Below are 21,409 nucleotides of genomic sequence, written 5' to 3' on the forward strand. Positions count from 1 at the left end.
CAAATGATCAAATTATTTAAACAACACGGTTAGTTGAAACATAGGGAAAAATTTCTTACATACATAATTTATTGAACTTTACTTTTAGTTGATTTGGGAAAGTTAACTAGTTAAAATTCATTAAAAAAAAAAAGTCAACAGTAATTGTTCTTCTAATAGGTGTCCATCAAGATCATACATAATTAAGTGTTAGAATCACTATTAAGAGTTTTCATAATTTACAATAAATAAAAAATCAAGACTTTAAAAAAATATTGTTTTGGTAAACAGTTTCAAAATAGATCAAAACACTAGCCCAAGAGTTGAAATAAGTGAGACTATTAATGGTGCACAGAGATGTATGAAATTAGCAAATTTTGTTTTACACTTCAATGAGTTTTGGAAACCTAAGCTACCTGATAGGTTAAAACACAAAAAAAAAAAAAACGGAAAGAAAAAAAAACCAGAAAACCACAGGCAAAGAGGTCACGGGGCACTTTAGAGTACTGAATCAGTCTGGTTAGCCAAAATCTGGTCATCTATGATTGAACCATGTTTCCCGACAGGCGGAATACTAAGTGAACGTTTCCTCATCTTGGCTTTATCCGAGGCGGCTACTCCCATTCTGTTTCTGTATTCACTCGTGAGCTCAAGGGATTCAGTCAATGGCTGGTTCGTTGTCTTGAGGAAAAGATCGAGGTTTTGGGAGTATTTGTCATCTTTGTTGGTCTTTGAAGCCTCGTTGTGGTTGTTTTGCGATACCATGGAGATTGTGTCTCGAGACTCTTCTTCTTCGTTGTCTGTCCAGTAACTCTTGTCTTCCATTGCCAGATCATCGTACTCTTCATCTGACTTTGTCGATTCCTCATCCACCGATCCAATCTGGTTTAAGATTACATGTGAGAGTCGTAAAACTATACCGAAAGCTACACTAAAAACATGATAAATGGCATTAACATCCTCCCAATGACTAAAGATTTGGTTACCTCGTCGCGGTTGCGCTCGTCATTGTTATCGCTGAGATCTTCATCAGAATCAGGCTCATGAAAATCATCGTCGCCTTCTTCATCATCTTCATCGCTCCCATTCACAGACTGCTCCTCCATCAGCTGCATGGAGGATATGTGGTAAGGTAAACAATCTTCACAAAATGCAAAAAAAATAAGTGTCTACACATTGATTAATGCAAGATTTACCTCTTTTGAAGGCCCATCAGATGTCCGAGGCGAACTGCAGCAAGAAGAGTAATGCCTGCTTCCGGTTTCAATAATATCTGCTCTTAAGTCATCCACACTCCCGGCGTGGCTAGTTGCGCCATCACTAGGCCAAGCGCTGATCCCAAAGTGACCAAATTGAAGATTCACTGGTTCAGCTTTATGTAGTTGATGCTCTGTTCCATCATCCATCTCAGTATTCACGACGGGCTTCCTGATCTTACCAACGGAAGCAACAGGCCAAGTTTTTGCTACCGTACCATCAGTATTGCAAAGAGCCATAAATCGCCTAGAGGAGCCTTGTCTTTGGATCACCTGAAACATTCCCTTGGAAGTTAATGAATTGGCTGCACATTGGTTCCTATGCTCGTCGTCAATAACAGAAACGGTGTTTGTGGTTGTATCATAGAGCTTCTCTCCAGTTTCACGTCTACGCAGGCAACCAAAGACCGTCGCGTGGATTGTAGCCACGCTCTTGTCGACATTTGTGTTGTTTATCTTAGGAACGAGATGTTTGTCAGCTCGTTTGCATAGATAATCCTGTATTGTTCTGATGTTACGTATATATTTTACATACTTATTCTTTGCTGGGTCCAATGTCATGTACTTGGCTCGGACAGCAAACCGTTCCAAGTGTTTCTCCTCGTTAGCGATGTATACCATGAAGGGAACAATCGAAGGGTGCTTTTTCATCAGTCCCATCTGCAAAAAAGGAAAGAAAGAAAAAGTTAGATTGAAAAGACCTAGTAGCCTTAAATGATTAAATAACAACATGTAATGAAACAAAGATAAGACTTACCACAAAGTTGAGGCTTAAGTGGACTCCTTCAACGACTACTGACTCATTCCTCTCTTCCCAAGTGGTAATGAGCCTATCAAGACTGTCAATCACCATCTCACTTTGTGCCTTATACCCTTCTATAGCCATCTGCTTATGACTTAGCAACTCAGTGGTGCTAGAGTTTGATCCAGCATCCGTCTTTTGGGCATTGGAGTTTACACCTCGAGAGCCTTTCAGTTTTTTGGCTTTTCTTTTGGCTTTTGACTCGGCAACTGCCACAGGGTCAAGGTACTCTCCAGCATGGTATGTTGAAGCCCACAGCAAAGGATTCTGCTTCTCATCAGCAAAGCTCCTCATCATGTGCCTTATAGAGTCAGTTGATACCACAGTCGTAATACCCAACCTGCTACCCTGTAACACATATTTAGATATTGCATCTGATTAAGAACACATTGAAACCAGTTACACCGTACGAATTGTATCACTCTGAAAAACATTGAATAAGTACATAGCCTAGGAGTTCAGTATACAAAAAAACAAAAGACAAGAACTTCTTATTGTCAATCTAAAGCATATAAATGGAGGGCATAGAAATTTACCAGCAATGCAGACAACGTAGATTTACCACAGCCGCTGGTGCCACAGAGCAAAACAGTTACAGATTCTTTCCTTTCTCGGATTCTGCGAGTGATAATAAGAATTAAAGACAATGTTTGAAATAAAAGAGAAAAACTACAGTTCAGGACAAGATATATGAATGGGAAAGTAGCAAATCCGAGGCACAATAAAATCAAAGTACAGCCGTCCATGCATTACTAATGTAATAGGAGCACTAAAGGGGATTAATGCAGGAACGTATGAAGATAAACACGATCATAACATTTAACAGTCAGACAACCACAAACCACATTAATTATTTATGTGAAATTCATAGTGACAAGGAAAAGAGAGAACAGTTGACATATGGGAAAATCAAGAGCAGCTATGATTCTAAATGTTAATAGAGACATGTGCATGATAACAACTCTTTATTGGCCATTCAATAGCTGAACAGTCTAGCTACTATTTCTATCACATAGATACGCTAGATACCCTGCTAAAGAATCTATTAGAAATGGCATAAAAAATATTTAATGCAATTTTTCACATGGAAAATATATTTTATGCATTTAAAGAAGAACAACAGACATATGCAGATTCTATATGCCATCTCTCTTTTTTGACAATACATACCAAGATATATTCCAAAAGTGAAGAAATTTACCTGCATGCCAGAATCAAATCTGCCCTTTGGTCGCGACCAACATACTTATATTCAGCCAGTGCATCACACACAACATCAACGAATATCTCTCGTGAAACAACAACAGTTGTCCGTCTTTTGTACATCTCAAATGGCTTACTCTTATTCTTGTCAACATCACCAGCAACAACCAAACAGTTAAGTTTCTCTACACAAGTTGAACCACCAACTTCCTTAGCAAATTCAGGTTCCTTCCCATTCTCTGGTGAAGTATTACAAGATCCCTCACTTCTTATTAACTCAAAAACCCTACGGCTGATCTGCCAACAGAGACAAAAATCTATCAAGGAATGCAAAACTGGTTACTTATAAATATTTACACACCCAAAGATCATCAAAGGACCTCATAATAAGTCTTTCACATGAAGAACAATTCATGCCAGGGCAACCAAAAGATTTTACATAATAACTATATCAGGCTTGCAGAGAAAAGTAACAGGACTGAGCACAAACCACACCAATCTTGAAATATACTACGAGTTTAAGAAAAGTCTTGTCCTTAACCAAATCCTAAAAAGACTATTAGAGACATTGATAAAGACGTGCATTAACTAACTCTCACAGCAGAAAGCTCAATACTAGTATAACAAAATTTCCAAATTTCCAAACTATGTAAGATCAAGTTTAGTCCTTTCAAGATCCAAACACATCATTGATCTAACCAATACAAAAAAAGTCTCTTCATAAGATTGATCCATCAAAACTAAAATCAGAAACAACATTCAATGAGACAAAATCGAAATAACACCTTGAAGGCGTGACGAGCTTTGCAACCCATAAGCTGAAGAGTACTCTGCAAAACAGGACGCGTATACCTAAACGAATCATCTCCATTATTATCATCATCATCACCTTCTTCACGCACCACTATATACAACACCTTCGTCGCCTCCGTCATCATCTCTATACAAAACAAAAACAAATCTCACAAAATTTTCAGAGAAAATTCAAACGATCGGGAATGCAGATCAATCGGTAACATACCGGAGAAGAGAAAAATCGGAGATCGGAGAAGTTAGAGAGAAAGAGAAAAACTGTTGGAAAAATTTAGGGTTTATAATGAGGATCGTGATAAGAAGAAGAAGAATAAGAAGAGAGGAAAGATATTTTCGCCATTGTTGTTGGTCACTCGCCTTTCTTCAACGCATCGCTCGAAGAGAGCCTTCACGACTTCTTAAAAGATACCTTCTTCTTCTCTCTCTCTCTTTCTCACGTTTCTCTTTTACACAGACCCAAAATATAAATGTTTGAACTCAACCAACATTTTACTTTTCTTGACAAAGACGTCCCTAGATTTTGTTTTTAGATCAAATTGGTCCATCTTAATTTCGTGAAATTAGAATCTAATTTTTGGTTGCCAACTTGTTTAGAAGCAAGAGATTAAATCTAAATCAATTTTAATAAATAATACAACATAGTAAATTAGAAAATTAGAGGATGAAATCTAAAATTGAAAAGATAAAGTGTGTGAATTTAAGAGATAATAAAGTAGAGGGGGTTTTTAATAATTTTATTTTTTTTGGTTATTTTGGTAGGGTTTTCTTTGGGTCAAGATTTCAGTTATTAGAAGTTTCACCGACTCATTTGATCAGGTCTTTGTCAGCAATTTAACTATATGTTACAAGAAAAGTAGATTCGATATCTAACCATAAGTGTAATAATCTCAAATCGAATCTAACCATAAGAGTAATTATCTTTAATATATATATATATATAAACATAAGTGCATATATATATATTTATAAAAACTTAAAAAACTTTAGAAAAAGTTATATCTTAAACCCGAAAGAAAAAAAAGCTATGAACTTGGTTTTGGTTATGTTACTAGTGAATCTTTTTTTTCCATGGAATATAATATATGCACTTGCTTATCTAATTGAGGTGGTAAGAATTTTAAAATAGAAGAATAGGATTTTACTTCGATTGAGAGAAGAAGAGTATGAAGATGTACCTTCACAACTGTTTTGTTTGCACAGGTTCTATCGATTTGCAGAGAGATGGGATTGGTTTTCTTCTTGTGATATGATGTAAACCGTATTTATAGCGTTTAAGATTCTGAAATATATTTAGTTTTGGATTTGTGTATCGTGCATCATTAAATTTTGTATTTTAAACTACACAAAATCAATATCCAATATTGAACATATGTTTTTTTTTTTCACTTGCTTAAATTCAAAATATAATGATAAAATTGATTAATCAGTATTGAAGGTCTTACCAACATTATATAAAATAAATTTTAAAATAGTCAATAATTATAATTATATTAAAAAGGTTATTTCAACTTAAAATAATTATTTATTCATTATATATATATATATATATTGAAATAAAATATTTAGTTATACAACCAATGAGTTATAACTTATAAATTTTAAATTTATTTATAAACAAAAAGTTGTAATTTAATTTTTCACAATAATGTAATACTAGTTTATTTTCTCACCAATTTGAGTATATTTCATTCCATACAAAATCATGGCAAAATAAAGCTCTAGTGGAAACTACAAAAACAATTAATTTAGTAAATGGAAAGAGAAAAAACAAAATCTAAAACTTAATCACTATCACATGATTCAGATTCACCGTGTGGACCCCAAATAAACAAGAATCAACAAGTGGTAAAAGTGTAAATCTGGTGTGGGAACAATGGTAATAAAAAGTTTTCTTCTGTGAATGATTTGTACTTTGTCGGGAAAGAATCTCTAAAGGGACAAAGAAAGTGGGTTCCATCGTTAAACAACAAAAATTCCAAACGTTACATCCACGAAGTTTTAAGCCCTCTATAATTGGTCAATATATTTTCTTGTTAATTTCCTATTGAATTTAAAAAATACATTATAAGTATCTACCAAAACTAGGATAAAATAAAACATCATGAGAAAAAATCGTCTAATCATTATATATTGTTATATCATAGTCATAACTCATAACACATTTGAATGCTCTATACTGGTCGGATGATGAGAAATAGTCTCATGAAAAAGTCTATAGAAAGAAAAATGATGACCGGAACTTTAAATGTTCAATAGGAATATAGTTATGTGAATCAGATTTCAGTATTGACTAAATATCACTATACATTTATTAATAGTTGTAACCGTTTTTGGTAAGTGAAATCTTGAAAGAATTATAACTTGTATATATATACAAACAAAATCTTTAAGTTTTTTTGCTCAAACCATCATCTAAACTAGACTATAAAAAGAGACGAAACGCATGTATAACTTCACCATCAAAAGCAGAAAGAAGTAGAAAAATGAGAAGCATTTCATTCAAACTTTTGTTATTGGTTTCTCTTCTTGTCGTCGTTTCTCGTAAGTATACATACCCTAGCTACCAACAGTATCATTTTCAAACAAGCCAACAAAATTTTACATATCTCTTCACAAATAATTGAAAGTAATCTTTGTTAAAATCCATTTTATAAAAGAATCGAGTCTGAATTTTGTTTAAACAAACTTTATATTCGAAATCATTTTCTAGTTAATTATTTTCTTACCAATATGCTTGTATTTAAGATAATTTTCTTATACTTTTGTTTGTTTATTAAGGATACACTCTTGCGTATGAAGATTCTTGTTCGACAGATGAAGAATGCAGAAGAAACTGCCTATGTGATGTAGCATATTGCGACAAAAGCCGTGATAAGTGCGATTATGGATTTATGAATAGAGTTGATGTCCGTTTTCCCAAACATCCTTATATTTCAAAAAATAAAGATGGTAGTGGTAGATGATCTCCACTGCAGTGATTGAAATTGTAATGATACAAGTGAATGTATGTCGTACTCGTATCTAATAAAAAAAAGTTATTTTTTGAAAACTATTTTTAAAATTTTTTTTTTTTTTGATGTGTTTAATATGTTGATGATCATAATTCATACATATATGAATACTGCCTAAAGTTATAAATGAGATTGATTAAAGTCACATAATATATGAATTCTCTACAAATTTTGTTTGATCTTAAAAATAATTTTTGTAAGAAAAATATATATTCATGATGGATATATGTGGTTTATTGTGAATTAGATAATTACTTACAACATTATAAATCATTCATTTATTTAACAAATATTTATATAAATTTTGTTGGTTTGTTTTCGTTTTAAAAATAGGTTAAACTAGGCCAATAATAGTTTTCAAAACACAACAAAAAAGTTAAAGTTAGTAGTGAAGAAAATTCAAGAAAGGGATATTAAACATATGTAATGTTAAAGAAGAAATGCTTGTCCATAGTTCTCTTTTCCTCTCTTATCTCTCTAACATCCTTTAGAGAGAAAAATCTTTTCAGCGTCGTTTTTTGATTTCCGATTTCAGTCGGATCTGTTTATACTCTTGCTTATATGCAAGCTTAATAATTTCCGGTCTTGGATCGGACTTTTGTTTCCGGTTATGTCCGGTCTCCTTTCTCGCTTATAGCGAGTTTAGATCTTCTTATCCTCTTTGGCTTTAATCATCGAAGTCTTCGATTGTCTTCCAACTTCTCTCCGATATCTCCAATTGCTCGAGGAATAATATCTTCGTCACTCTCCTTTTGCTCAAAATCGATGAGCAACGAAGGATCTTAGTCTACATCAAATTGGGTGTAGCTGGTGGTGGAGCCTCCCCGGAGTTGGTGCTTCCCGGAGAAATTTTGAAGCGATTTCATCTAAACCCGGTAGATTTCGATGCTATCTTATACAGGATTGAAGATCGGCAGAAGGAATGAAGACCCCAGCGTTCTAGGGCTGACACGCGACGGCTAATCAGCGCTTGGGAGATGAGCGGCGAATTATAGACGGTGGTGCTTCATGAAAAGACGCGTGGTTTCAAGGGAAATACGTCTTCTCCACGTGTCATATGCTAACTCATAATTATCATGATATGTTAATGTTAATTATGTTTTTAGTTTGGGCCGTTTAATTCGCTTGTACTCTTCTTGGACCTTCTGTATGTTGCCCTTTGGGCATATAAATGAATTTGGTCGACAAAAAAAAAAAAAGAAGAAATGCTTTTTTGGGCAGGACAGAACGTTTAAGTTTTTGGATCTGACCATGTAATGGATGGATAAAGCTAAATATGTGGGTGGTACTTCAAGAGGGAATACTGGACTAGCAGCTGTGAGGGGAGTAATGAGGAATGAGGCAGAAGACTGGTGCAAGTGTTTTCACTCAACATTGGTATATGCTTTGCTCTGTTAGCAGAACTTTAGGAAGTATATTATGGTATGAACATTACATGGGAAAAGGGAGTTCAAAGGCTAGAACTCGAGGTCGATTCAGAGATTGTAGTTGGTTTTCTTAAGGTAGAGATTATTAATACTCATCTGCTGTCATTCCTATTATGTTTGTGATATGGCTTTTTATTGAAGGACTGGAATGTCCATATATCTCACGTGTATAGGAAAACAAATCGACTTGCTGACGGTTTGGCGAACTATACATTTACATTTCCACTAGGTTTCTATTTGTTTGAACCTACACCAGATAGTGTTAAGTTACTTTCTTTGAAAAATGTTGGCGAAACTGCGTTTCGGAGATATGTTTGCTTGTAATTTTGTTTTGGTTTGAATAAATTGGGGAGACATTAGTCTCCTCTCTCCTACCAAAAAAAAACTTCTCTTCTCGTTTTTTTTTATAAAACTGAAGCCCATCTTCCTCTATAAAACATAACCAACTCCTTCTGATTAAACCGAGATTAGAACTAAACGGATATTAAAACAACAAAGATTAATGACTAAATCGAGATTTCTCTCTCACCCTTTTTTTTATAACAAAAATATATTTATAAATCCAACTGGGCATGGTCAGGCATAACAAAGTTACAGAGAATTGACGAATCAATGCAAGAGAAGATATTGAGTATCATCAAAAGCCAATGGAGTTTCTTCCATGAGAGGATAGCCAAGAACAACAATCTCATCACTTTTGGGATTGAATTTGGAGAAGGAAAGAAACAGATTTAATAATCTGTTGGCGAGTAAGGCTTCATTATCGAAAGCATCGTGGAAATTCACTTCTCCATCGCCTTTTTTATTAATCGATTATGTATTAATGGATTGAAAGTTAATGAATTCCCCTTGAGAGGATCATTGTATTGACAAGGGATTACAAAATCATATATACAGAATATATAAAACAAATTGTAACAGAACATCCCTATATTCTATCACCCTCCCTCAGTTGAAGCGGCCGGTTGAAGGACAGTTAAACTGGTTCGGAACTCATTAAACAGACACGTAGGTAAGCCCTTTGTGAAAATGTCTGCATATTGAAGGGAGGATGGGACATGAACGACTTTGACCTCGCCAACAACTACCTTCTCTCGAACAAAGTGTATGTCCAGCTCTATATGTTTTGGCCTTTGATGCTTGACTGGATTAGTAGCAAGGAAGACCGAACTGATGTTGTCACAATAAACGACGGAGGCTTTTTATCGTCAAATGAAGTTCTAACATCAAGTTTTGTAGCCAACATAGTTCAGCCACAGTGTTAGCGACGCCTTTGTATTCTGCTTCTGAGCTTGATCTTGAGAAAGTAGGCTGGCGCTTTGCGGATCAAGAGACCAAGTTCGGACCGAGAAATACGCAATAGCCAGATGTTGACCGTCTTGTGTCTGAACAACCGCCCCAATCCGCGTCTGAATATGCCGTGAGACAATCTATTTGGCCTTTAACCACCTGCAGTCCATGCGTTAATGTGCCTTTTATATATCGAATGGTTCTGCACAAAGCTTGAAAATGTGGTTGACGGGGGTCGTGCATGTACAAGCATATTTGATCGACATCGTAACTTCTATCAGGCCTTGTAAAAGTCAGATACTGTAACGCTCTGGCGAGACTCCGATACAAAGTGGGATCTGAAACACCATCTCCGATATCTACTGAAAGCTTGGACTTTAAGTCAACAGGAGTCGCAATAGGTTTACAATCACTCATTCATGCACGTTCCAGTATCTCCTTTGCATACAAAGACTGACTCAAGAACAATCATTTGTCGTTGTAATCTGCCTTTATTCCAAGAAAGTGGTGTATCTTTCCCATGTCTGTCATTGGAAATTCAGCTTTCAGTGAAGCAATGATGTTTCCAGAAGTTTGGTCGAAGAAGCAGTTAGGAGGATATCGTCCACATATAGGAGAATGTATGCAAGGTCAACTCCTTTTCTGTAAACAAACAGCGATGCATCTGCCCTGCTTGTAACAAAGCCAAGGTGGGTGATGAATTTTGCAAACCTGGAGTTCCAAGCTCGTGGTGCTTTCTTGAGACCATAGATCGCTTTGTGTAATCGACACACATGATTGGGAGAGTTTGTAACGCCCGTGTCCCAAGTTAGGGAGTAAACAAGATCTCTCACCCGCCAAATTCGAGGACGAATTCAGTGTAACGGGGTAGACTTGTAACGACCGCATCCCGCGTTCATAAAGAGGCAGGTTTGTTTTAGGAGAAAACTAGATCATGGTCGAGGAATGGAACAAAATACTAAGTAGGAAGAACGAGAAAGTATAAGCTAAACCAGCTAGGTGAGCTGGACAAGCTGTATGAACTAGCTAGGTAAGCTATGTGAGCTAAACCAGCTGGAAGACTAGCTAGCTCTGCTAGGTGAGCTGACCGACAGCTCAACTGAGCTCGGTGAGCTGATCAAGTACTGACCCAGCTGGGTGGTCCGGTCAGCTGACACTCGAGCTGGTGGACTGTGGTAGCTCACGGGTGAAGAGGTGTCTCGGCCAAAAGGTGTAAGGTCGAGCGGGTACCAACGAACGGTTGCATCGCCCAAAAGATGCAAGGAACATATGTGACCTTTCGAAAGGATGCAAGGAACGGATGTGACCTTTCGGAGGGGTGCAAGGAACGGATGTGATGCTTCGGGAAGCATCCATTCGCCCCCTATATAAGGGAGGACGCCCAAGGCATCTCACATCATCTCACAACATCCAAAACACCATAAAACATTCTTAAAGGAGTCCCAACACATCCTAGAGTTGTTGGTCGGAAAGGGGGTGCGGCTCGGCGAGTATAACTCGACCGAACTGATGCGCATGCTACCTCCCGGTCCAACGGTTCGATGGAGTGTAGAGGATGGAGAGGGTAGACCGTTCGTCTTAGAGACGAATCGGATCCGATAGACCGATCGTTGGATCGGATCGGCCAGACCGATCATCAGACGGATCGGATCGGCCAGACGGATCGGACAGACCGATCGTCGGACGGGTCGGATGGGACAGGCCGATCGTCTGACGGAACGGGTCGGACAGACCGATCGTCGGATGGGATGGATCTAATTGACGTATTGGCCAATCGAGACCAACATGAACATTGAGAACAGTTCGTATTGTCGCCGGCTTGACCATCGGACTGAACGTCTCTGTGAAATCAACACCGGCTTCCTGTGATTTTCCATTAGCAACTAATCTTGCTTTGTGACGAGTTATGCTGCCATCTGCATCATATTTATGTTTAAACAGCCACATAGATCTTACAATATTGACCTTAGGAGGTCTAAGCACTAAACTCCAAGTCTTAGTCTTAAGCATAGCATCTATCTCATCAGTCATCGCTGGTGTCCAATTTGGATCAGAAAAAGCATGAATGTGACTTTTTGGGAGAGGCGATTTTGTGGTGGTGAGAAGTGAGATGACCTGTTTTGGTTTTCGAATCCCAGCTATTGCACGTGTCATCATTGAGTGACAGGGCTGAATGGAAATAAATTGTGTTTGTGGCTGGGTTCTTTGAGCAGGAACACTAGTAGGTGTTGGTTTTGAGTAGGAAATGGAGTTTGAAGAATAGGTTGCAATTGAGAAGAAGGAACATCATCATCGAGAAATTGATACTTTGTGTCTTTTTGATGTGTTTCGGTTGCCGGAAAAATATCCTCATCAAAGTATACATGACGAGATATAATGATCTTATTAGTTTTTAGATCAAGACATATGTAGCCACGATGTTGTGATGGATATCCAAGAAACAAGCATGGACTTGATCTTGGAGAAAGTTTATGAAGATTGGAATGATTTAAGTTTGGAAAACAAAGGCAGTCGAATACTCTCAAGTGATCATAGCTTGGTTTCTTATTAAAAAGACGAGTGTAGGGGATTTGGTTTTGGATGGCGGAAGAGGGAAGAATGTTTAATAGGTGGACATCGACATGGAGAGCTTCTACCCAATAACTTGGCGAGAGTTGAGCTTGAAAGAGAAGAGCTCTAATCGCATTGTTAATGGTGCGTATCATTCGCTCAGACTTTCCATTTTGTTGAGATGTGTGAGGACAAGAAAAACGAACTGTAATTTCATTTGAATCCAAATAATTCTTGAACTCATGGTTATTATATTTTCCTCCATTGTCGCATTGACAGGATTTTATTTGGGTATTGAATTGATTTTTGACATAAGCCGTAAATTGAAGGGATTTTTGAACCATTACCAACGATGACCGAGTGAGTGATGTTATGATTAAGATTAGAGTGAAGATTACCTGCTGTGCCCGAGAGATGTGCAGTGGCAGCCGAATCCATGACCCATGGTGCACCATTAGGATCAACCAAAGTCTTTATCGTGTAAGCTTGTGTGAAGTCAGTCGTCGACTGAATTTCCGTCAGATGGGCTTGTTGAGGATACTGGTGTATTTGAGGAAAGACATATGGGCCTCGGTATGAGCCTAGTTGAGAGTTGGGTCCCCAGTTCGCAAATTGATTGGGCCACAGATTAAATGGTCTGGGCCAGAAATTTGAGTAAGTCTAATTTTGTTGATTGGGGTGAAACTGATTGTTGTTCTTGTTTCCTCTGAAATGATTGTTTCCTCTGTAGTTGTTGAATTTATGCGGCTGTATAGGCGAGGTTGTTGATGGGGTTGCAGAGACGGTGAGAGCAGTGGATGATAATGAGTTATCCTTGTGTGTTGCGGAAGCTCGGTGTTACTTTTTGAGGCGAGTTTCCTCCAATTCCAACATTGACTTAGCCGTCTCAAAACTTGGAAACAGCTCTTTGTGTTTGATTACGTTGACGATGTAATCATATTTGTCATTGAGCCCGTTGAGGAGGTAAGTGACCAGATGTATCTCGTTGACCGGTGCATCAACATTGGCGAGCAGATCAGCAAGCGATTTGAGTTTTTGACAATAAGCCTGAATCGTTTGTTCTCCAATCTCTTGATTACGCAATTCATTATCTAGTTGGATCGCTCGAGCCTCTTTGTTGTTGCGGAATTAGTTTTCGATTCGGATCCAAACGTCACGTGCAGTGCCTCCAGTCTTGAATGATGAGCGGAACAGATCTGGAGCAAGAGTTCCATAGATCCAGAGTTTAACGAGTCCGTCGCGTTTCAGCCAAGAACCATCGTTATCTCCACTGGGAAACATAGTACCATCAAGGTGTCCTAGAACATCGAACGTCAGACAGCGTGTCTGGAAAAGCTCTCTCCAAGCATCATAATTGTGATCATTGAGATCGAGAATTAAGAGTATGTGGGCTTTGATATTTGTAACCCCAAACGCTCGCTCTATCGCTGGAAGTTGAGCAGCCATTGGAGACTTTTGAAGAAGAAAAAAGAGATGAAAGAAGGAAAGAAGGAAAAAAGGAAAGAAGAAAGAGAAATGAGAGAAAAGGTTAAGGAGCGATGGTGCTCTGATACCATGAAAGTTAATGAATTCCTCTTGAGAGGATCGTTGAATTGACAAGGCTATATAAAGCCAATGTTGTTACACAAAATCAGGGATTAAAAAATCATATATACAGAATATATAAAACAGATTGTAACAGAACGTCCCTATATTCTATCATGGATGTGTACTTTAATTTTTTTTAGTAGTAAATGAATGAAGGTGTTAAAAAAAAAACCCAACTGGGCATGGCAAAGAATGTCACGAGGCCCAAACGGCCCACAGAAAGGTAAAGTAAAACGTTGGCCAGAAGGAAGTGGAGTTCGGATCCGGGTCAAGTCACCGGAGACAGCGACTCACGGCCTCTTTGGTGGATCCTCGGTGGCTCTCTCAGCCTCTTTGCTCCGCCCGCGAATCTTTCCCGTGAGTCGTCGTCTGTTCATCAGAGATTAAAATGTGTAACCTTTTTCCATTAAATCATCTAATTTTCTAATTTGTCGCTTTGTTGTAGAATTGTATCTATGGCGGAACCACCAAAGCTTAGGGTTTTAATGGTCTCTGATTTCTTCTTCCCAAACTTTGGTGGTGTCGAGAATCACATCTATTACCTCTCTCAATGCTTGTTAAAGCTCGGTCACAAGGTCAGATTCTTCTAAGTTCTAAATCAACAAAAGTTCAAATCTTTTTGCATTTTTAGCCATAAAGAAATCAAATTCTCAAAACCCGTTTATGCTAGTTCAATACGATGTGATCAGATTCAAAGTTTTAAATTCAAAGTTTCAAGCTTTATCATCAATAGCTGTAATCAGATTAAAAGTTTCAGGCTTTATCATCAATAGCTGTAATAAACTAATGTAGCATAGTGTGATAGGAGCTTGAGGCCAAAGTTTCATTCTTTATCTGCTTTGGGGCATTGGTTTGAGATACTGTTGGTTTTGTTGCAGGTGGTTGTTATGACACATGCTTATGGGAACCGGTCTGGAGTTAGATACATGACTGGTGGACTCAAAGTCTATTATGTACCTTGGAGACCTTTTGTTATGCAGACTACATTTCCGACGGTTTATGGAACACTTCCCATTGTGAGGACTATACTTAGACGCGAGAAAATCACGGTAGTTCATGGACATCAAGCTTTCTCTACGCTTTGTCATGAAGCTTTAATGCATGCCAGGACAATGGGCTATAAAGTTGTGTTCACAGATCATTCCTTGTACGGTTTTGCTGATGTTGGTAGCATCCATATGAACAAGGTTTTACAGTTTAGTTTAGCAGATATTGATCAGGCGATTTGTGTTTCACACACGAGCAAGGAGAATACGGTTCTAAGGTCTGGATTGTCCCCAGCAAAGGTTTTTATGATACCGAATGCTGTTGATACTGCTATGTTCAAGCCCGCTTCTGTTCGACCCAGTACTGATATTATTACTATAGTTGTCATAAGTAGATTGGTTTATCGAAAAGGTGCGGATTTGCTCGTGGAAGTCATTCCAGAAGTATGCCGTTTATACCCAAATGTGAGTTACAAAACCCCAGCTCACATTAGTAGCAGAATCATTCTGCCATTTCTCATTAGTATCCGCATTTACTTTCTTTTTATTTGGTTTTTGAAAGGTTCGTTTTGTAGTTGGAGGGGATGGACCAAAACATGTGCGACTCGAGGAAATGAGAGAGAAGCATTCTCTACAAGATAGAGTCGAAATGCTAGGTGCAGTTCCGCATTCTCGTGTGCGCTCTGTTTTGGTTACCGGTCATATTTTCTTAAACAGGTGTGCTGATTCTTACACTTTTTGTGTTTAAAATTCACAAAACTCAACATTACTTTTTATCAGTTAACGCTACTATAGTCTTGATCCTCTGACAGTTCTTTAACAGAAGCCTTCTGCATAGCTATATTAGAGGCGGCTAGTTGCGGATTATTAACTGTCAGCACTCGTGTTGGAGGTGTCCCAGAGGCGTGTAACATTTTCTATAATTCCTTCGTTGCCCTTTCGCTACATCCTCATCGTTTCTTTCTTCGAGATTGATAAAATCAGGTTTTCTTCACGGTTTACAGGTCTTACCAGATGACATGGTTGTACTTGCTGAACCAGATCCGGATGATATGGTACGAGCTATTGAGAAGGCAATATCAATACTTCCAACTATTAACCCCGAGGAGATGCACAATCGAGTGAGTTCTGCTTCAAATCCAAGCCTAACGTATCAGTCTACTTATAAGAGTTAAGATTCTCTTCTAAGCCTTTGATTTCCTTTTTTTGCTTGTTGCTACCAGATGAAGAAGCTCTACAGTTGGCAAGATGTTGCTAAAAGAACCGAGATTGTGTATGACCGTGCCTTGAAGTGTTCAAATAGGAGTCTTCTAGAACGTCTAATGCGGTACATTATATCCTTACTCATATAGATTAATAATGTAAACCCCACCCCCTTCATTTTCTATACCGATGAATATCTGATCTTTTGTAGGTTCCTCTCGTGTGGAGCTTGGGCAGGGAAGCTATTTTGTATGGTTATGATCCTCGATTACTTGCTTTGGCGGTTACTTCAGTTACTGCAGGTGATCTATCATTGATTCATCTTCTCTAATCCTTGTTTTTTACAAAATGTAATATCTCTAAATATAATGGAATTTGCCTCAGCCTGATGAAGATATCGAGGAGGCACCCGATATCTGTCTTTGCCATCACCGAGGGGTTGAGGTATCTGAGGGTCTAAGGAAGAAGATAAAGTGAGAAATGGGTGAGTAGAGTTTCATCTCCGTCGATATTTGGCATTTTGTTCCTTGAAATTATACAAGTGAGCTCTTGATTCATTGTTTTCGTAGGACCTAAGTAACTTCATAAACTTATTATCTATACAGTTTCCAGATATTTCATTACAAGTTATTGTCTTTCCGAAACAGAAATAACTATGGAAAAGAGAGACGATGATGTAGCAAAGAGTTCAGACTCGCCAGGAATAAGTGGTTACTTTTGAGTATCATAACATTACTGAGTTTGTTTTACTGGAAATTGTCGTGTAAAAATTAGTTCACCATTGCTTGTACGGTGACATGAGCCAATCCTTTCGAGAATAAATAGCATGCATGGTAATTGGTAAGGCAAAACAAATAGTAATGTATTAGAGATTTCGTCAAAATGGGTTAAAATTGATGGGCCGATCCAACCCAATACGATCCATCAATTTTATTGAATTGATGGGTTTTGACTATAATGGACTTAGGAGTCAATTCATGGGTTATTAACTTATTATGAGTAAGACCATAATAATTTTACCCTATTGAGTATGGAACAACTTGTATTTTTATTGTATTTGTTTTGTGCAAATTTCCTATATAAACCAAGTAAAAGAAACATATTCTCACTCCTACATTTACAAAAGCAAAAAACAGATTTGGAAAAAAACAACCATCAGAATTTTATTATTTATAAATCAACGTAATTTTAAATTAGTAATTTTTATAATGTATATAATACATATTTTCATTCTAAACGTTATTTGTTCCTTTTGTACTATTTGTTCATTTTGTTTAAACATTTTTGTCTTTGAAAAAAACTTTACAATACCAAATATATTATCTTAATTAATTAAGGATTCTTATAAAAACAATTCATAACTTAGATGATAATTAAAAAAATATAAAGAAATAAATTTGGAGTTATCATCCATTTCTAGAAAAAGTCATGAACTAATTGAGATTCATATAGAAATATAAATAAAATAAGGTGCATGAAAATTGTGTGATATAATGTATTAATTATATTAGCTGTCTTTGGTCTGTAAAATTTTTAGACAATTTCCTTAAAATTACCATTAGTTAGTGGACCTATCATTTAAACTTTCCTACATAATTTTTGAACTCTGACTATTTTTTGCCTTTTTCTTATATATACAATTAATACAGATATTATTTATATTTATGAGTTAGTTACACAATTATTTTTGCCATCTTCGCCGCTACAGGTCATGGCGCCAACTCTACCTCGTATAACACCTCGAATGATTTCATCCACTCATATATGAATATTCATAATTCAAGTAACATGAATCATTTTGGTAATCATTGTACTAACACAAGCGGTGTTGTTTGTCATAACAATTACAACTGTACTATTGATAACTCTATCCATTATGCGGATACACGTGGTGTTGTTAGCCATCACCGAGAGAATATTACTGGCCATCATGGACTGGTATTTCCGGCGGCTACAATGAACGGATATGGTCCTGCAACTAGTTTTCCAGATATGAGGGAAAATGGGCACTTGATGGTGAATCAAAATAGACCTGTGACGCTACGACCATCAATGTCCCAGCAGCAACCACAACCACAACCACTGTCTGATGAGTATAATAAGGTGGAGACGGGGACTGCTGAGCAAGTCTATGTCCCCTCTCGAGACTAATGATTGGCGTCGCAGATGTTTCTATGTTCAACTATATTTGGTTTTATTTTGGTTGCTATTTCCATTTTGTTTCCATATGTTTTTCAGTTTAAGGTGAATAAGAGTAACTAAATTTATTTTCTTTTGGATTCAGTTAAGTTTCATTTTTTTTCTTCATCTCTAGACTCTAGTCCATTAATTTGGAAAGAGTAAAGGATGAGAATTCAAAATAGTTAAATTAAAGTATGATTGGAGTATAATTGTAGAGACTTTAATTCAAACATTAGAGTGTAGTTTATATGCTTATGTTGTGTTATAGTTTTTGGTGGTTTATATTGCTTTCGGTTTTTCCTCCTTCTTGTATTCTCTGTAAATTCTGTCAAATATTTATGAAAATGGTATACATATATAACATTGATACAAAAAAAAAGATTAGAGTGTATTTTAATTTAAAAGGAAAGAAATCCTAATCTATGGAACAAAATCTACAAAATTTAAGTCAAATGAATATCCATTTGTCTAGCAATTTGTGCTAAATTATATATCTTAAAGTTTAAAGTGTGTGAAATGTAAAATAATAGAGAACCAAGAAACATGTCGTATCTAGTATATTTTTTTTTTTCTTCTGATTTAGGGATGTCAAAATCAGTTAAAATGCATGGGCCGACTAGATACAACCCATCAATTCTAATGGATTTGATGGGTTAAATGAGTTTTGATTATCTATATATTTTTGAAATACATTTTTAAAACAAACTTTTATTTTGGTAAATACTTACAGAGAATGCTTTTAATTATATTCATGTATTCAAACAACCTTACATTTCATTTTCTACTATCCATATAACCAAACACAAATAAAAGATATTAACATTAAATATAAAATTAGAAATATCCATATAATGTTCCATTACTAATAAAATACATATTTAGATGACTTTGGTAAGATTAAAATAATGGTTCCCTTGAAAATGGTGGGTTTATGTCTAAAATGAGCCAATCAAACCCTCTAATATTCATTCTGCACAATTTAATATAAAACAAAAGTTTGAAACCAAATAAATTGTTTAAACTTATACCAATTGAAACACAAACTCAAAAGACTTCAAACTACATTGTGTTGAAGAGACAAGCTTTGAATCCGCTTTAATGCATTATAAATCATCCTCTACTTCGATGCCTTCTAATTTTTTTCTCGTCATCAAGTTCTATATATATAAATCAAATTTATTTTTTTCTGAATTTTGACATGTATAAATCATATAAAAAAATCCTAAATAAACCTATTAATTTATTTTTTGTTCAAAACCTTTAAAAATATTCAGTAAATATTTTAATATTGAGGAAAAAAAAAAAAAACTCTATCTTACCAAGTCTAAAAGAGAAACAAATATTTTCTTAAAAGACTTTTGGGCTGGCCCAAGCCCTGTGAGGCTAGACCCCAAGAATCCTTTAATCCTTTAGACTAAAATTTCCCAAGAAATTTCAAATTTCATCACTAAACTTTCTAAATATATTGTGACATTCCTCAGTTTATTCGAATAGGACCATTAAAAAATTATATTAGGTTTTAAGTCATTAAATTAACTCATACTTGTGGACTCGCAAATATTATTTACCAGGATCATAGAATAATTAAAGATATTACATAAAAATGATTTAAAATAAAAAGACACCCTAGAAATATACTTTAAAATTCAAATTATTGTAATTGTTTTTTTTTGTATAATTTCTAAGAATATTTATATTCACTTATTTTTCAAGAAAATAGGGAAGAATTTCAAAATAAATATCAAGATCAAAATGTATTTCAAACAAAGCTCAAAAAATTATTATTTCCAACTTTACTAAGGATAAGAGCAAGAAATTAGTTTATCAAAGGATAATCATGGCATTACCAGTTTCTATGTGTATCCGTTTTTATTTGACAACTATATACGCAAAAGTAAAACAAAATAAGTGAAAAAAGAAAAGAAATTTTCACATAAGTGGATGAAAAAAGAATTGCTCTCATGGTTTGTCAAAGTCAGATATGGTCTTTACCGTTTGTCTTTTCAGTTGTTTTCGGACCAAAATATCTTTAATGGGAGCAACCAAACTACACAGCACTTGATTTTGGTTTAGTTTCTATGATTCAGTTTTTTAAAAAAAAAAGAAAAAAAAAACTGAAACAAAGAAATCAAAGAAGAAGAAAAAGAGAAAGAGACGGAGAGATTTGAGAGACAAGTAGAAAGAAGTTCAAAATTCATTATTCACTCCTTCATATTTCGACATCTCTCCATTGAACTCCAAAATTGAGAAACAAATTTCTTGTTTTCAGAGATGAACAAAATGCAAAAAAAAAGTTCATAGATTCAAACACTTTAGCTTTTTAAACTAAATATATTCTAGGTTTACAAGATTTATTTATAAATAGTAATTTTTGAGAAACTGATAAAGATGACCGCAAAATTAGGTTTGCAGAAAAGGATACACATGTTGGAGATGACTGGAAAATTACAATTATACCCTTCATCGAATTTTTTCTGTGTACGTATATTCAATTACAGTGTACGTACACGAAATTATTTATTGGGACGTATATGAGACGATTTCTAATAACTCAAGCTATTTTATTACGTATTCTTATATCTCAATAATCTCAATACATACATAATAATTAAATAAAAATAGATGGTGAAATAATGTTTGTTCCTCATATTGAACAGTTATATACGTATATGTGTAATAATGTACGTACATTTTTGTTGGTAAATGAATGTATGTACATGTGTAATAATATACGTACATCTTTGTTTGTGAATTGAATTATCAAGAAAAATTTATTGATACAATATTAAACCAATATTGGTAGTGGCTGAGATAAGACATTGTTTGTTGTATGACTTTTCTGTTCTTAAAAACACTTCTCAATCTATAGTGTACGTACATTGGTACAAACCATGTTGACACATACTTCTTAGAGTCATAGCTGGTGTACGGTCACCCGAGTGAGAAATGTTATCTCCGCGAGGTACACGTTGACTTGTGTACGTACACTCTGCCAATAGACGACTGAATTCCCCTGGTGTGAGAATGACGTTCTCCTCAACATTCCCTATTCCATATTCTTCTACAATTACATCGTTCTACTTGTTATAATCATAATCTTCGCCACTAATTTCACTACCGT

At 35.8% G+C, this 21,409-nt stretch overlaps 4 protein-coding genes, 1 long non-coding RNA gene, 1 other non-coding gene and 1 pseudogene across 10 annotated transcripts; 4 read left to right on the forward strand and 3 right to left on the reverse strand.

The window, feature by feature from the left end:
* Positions 1–167: 167 nt before the first annotated feature.
* AT3G45090 (P-loop containing nucleoside triphosphate hydrolases superfamily protein) lies at positions 168–4,896 on the reverse strand. Of its 2 annotated transcripts, none has more exons than NM_114378.3 (8): positions 4,262–4,896; positions 4,026–4,180; positions 3,239–3,537; positions 2,574–2,655; positions 1,993–2,385; positions 1,176–1,895; positions 966–1,088; positions 168–861 (listed from the first exon to the last, which is right to left on the reverse strand). In NM_114378.3, the coding sequence occupies exons 2-8, from the start codon at positions 4,176–4,178 to the stop codon at positions 478–480; spliced, it is 2,154 nt and encodes a 717-aa protein (NP_566873.1). In that variant the 5' UTR covers positions 4,179–4,180; positions 4,262–4,896; the 3' UTR covers positions 168–477. The 2 variants fall into 2 exon arrangements, with proteins under 2 accessions (NP_566873.1, NP_974387.1); NM_202658.2 differs by having other exon boundaries at positions 326–861; positions 3,239–3,532; positions 4,262–4,487.
* Positions 4,897–5,777: 881 nt separating this feature from the next.
* AT3G00760 lies at positions 5,778–6,451 on the forward strand. The gene has a single exon (NR_143860.1). It is a non-coding gene; the product is annotated as an uncharacterized misc_RNA (transcript).
* A 1-nt stretch (position 6,452) lies between these two features.
* AT3G45093 (Defensin-like (DEFL) family protein) lies at positions 6,453–7,066 on the forward strand. Its single transcript, NM_001035733.2, has 2 exons — positions 6,453–6,594; positions 6,832–7,066. The coding sequence occupies exons 1-2, from the start codon at positions 6,537–6,539 to the stop codon at positions 7,014–7,016; spliced, it is 243 nt and encodes an 80-aa protein (NP_001030810.1). The 5' UTR covers positions 6,453–6,536; the 3' UTR covers positions 7,017–7,066.
* An 851-nt stretch (positions 7,067–7,917) lies between these two features.
* On the reverse strand, positions 7,918–8,120 carry AT3G06955. Its single transcript, NR_141293.1, has one exon. It is a non-coding gene; the product is annotated as an other RNA (long non-coding RNA).
* A 1,315-nt stretch (positions 8,121–9,435) lies between these two features.
* Positions 9,436–13,780, reverse strand: AT3G45095 (annotated as a pseudogene; the record flags this gene model as incomplete). The annotated part of the gene is made up of 1 exon: positions 9,436–13,780.
* Positions 13,781–14,039: 259 nt separating this feature from the next.
* On the forward strand, positions 14,040–17,141 carry SETH2 (UDP-Glycosyltransferase superfamily protein). Of its 3 annotated transcripts, none has more exons than NM_001339193.1 (10): positions 14,040–14,275; positions 14,364–14,493; positions 14,797–15,369; positions 15,467–15,621; positions 15,717–15,807; positions 15,909–16,025; positions 16,128–16,231; positions 16,319–16,409; positions 16,492–16,648; positions 16,755–17,141. In NM_001339193.1, exons 2-9 carry the CDS (start codon positions 14,374–14,376, stop codon positions 16,582–16,584), a joined length of 1,344 nt encoding a protein of 447 aa, NP_001326667.1. In that variant the 5' UTR covers positions 14,040–14,275; positions 14,364–14,373; the 3' UTR covers positions 16,585–16,648; positions 16,755–17,141. The 3 variants fall into 3 exon arrangements, with proteins under 3 accessions (NP_001326667.1, NP_566874.1, NP_850658.1); NM_114379.3 differs by having other exon boundaries at positions 14,186–14,275; positions 16,492–16,591; positions 16,755–17,130; NM_180327.2 differs by having other exon boundaries at positions 14,186–14,275; positions 16,492–17,059.
* A 754-nt stretch (positions 17,142–17,895) lies between these two features.
* AT3G45110 (uncharacterized protein) lies at positions 17,896–18,351 on the forward strand (the record flags this gene model as incomplete). Its single annotated transcript, NM_114380.2, has 1 exon — positions 17,896–18,351. One exon carries the CDS (start codon positions 17,896–17,898, stop codon positions 18,256–18,258), a length of 363 nt encoding a protein of 120 aa, NP_190097.1. The 3' UTR covers positions 18,259–18,351.
* Positions 18,352–21,409: the final 3,058 nt, after the last annotated feature.

Source organism: Arabidopsis thaliana, chromosome 3 (genome assembly GCF_000001735.4).
Source record: "Arabidopsis thaliana chromosome 3, partial sequence".
Taxonomy (NCBI): Eukaryota; Viridiplantae; Streptophyta; class Magnoliopsida; order Brassicales; family Brassicaceae; genus Arabidopsis; species Arabidopsis thaliana.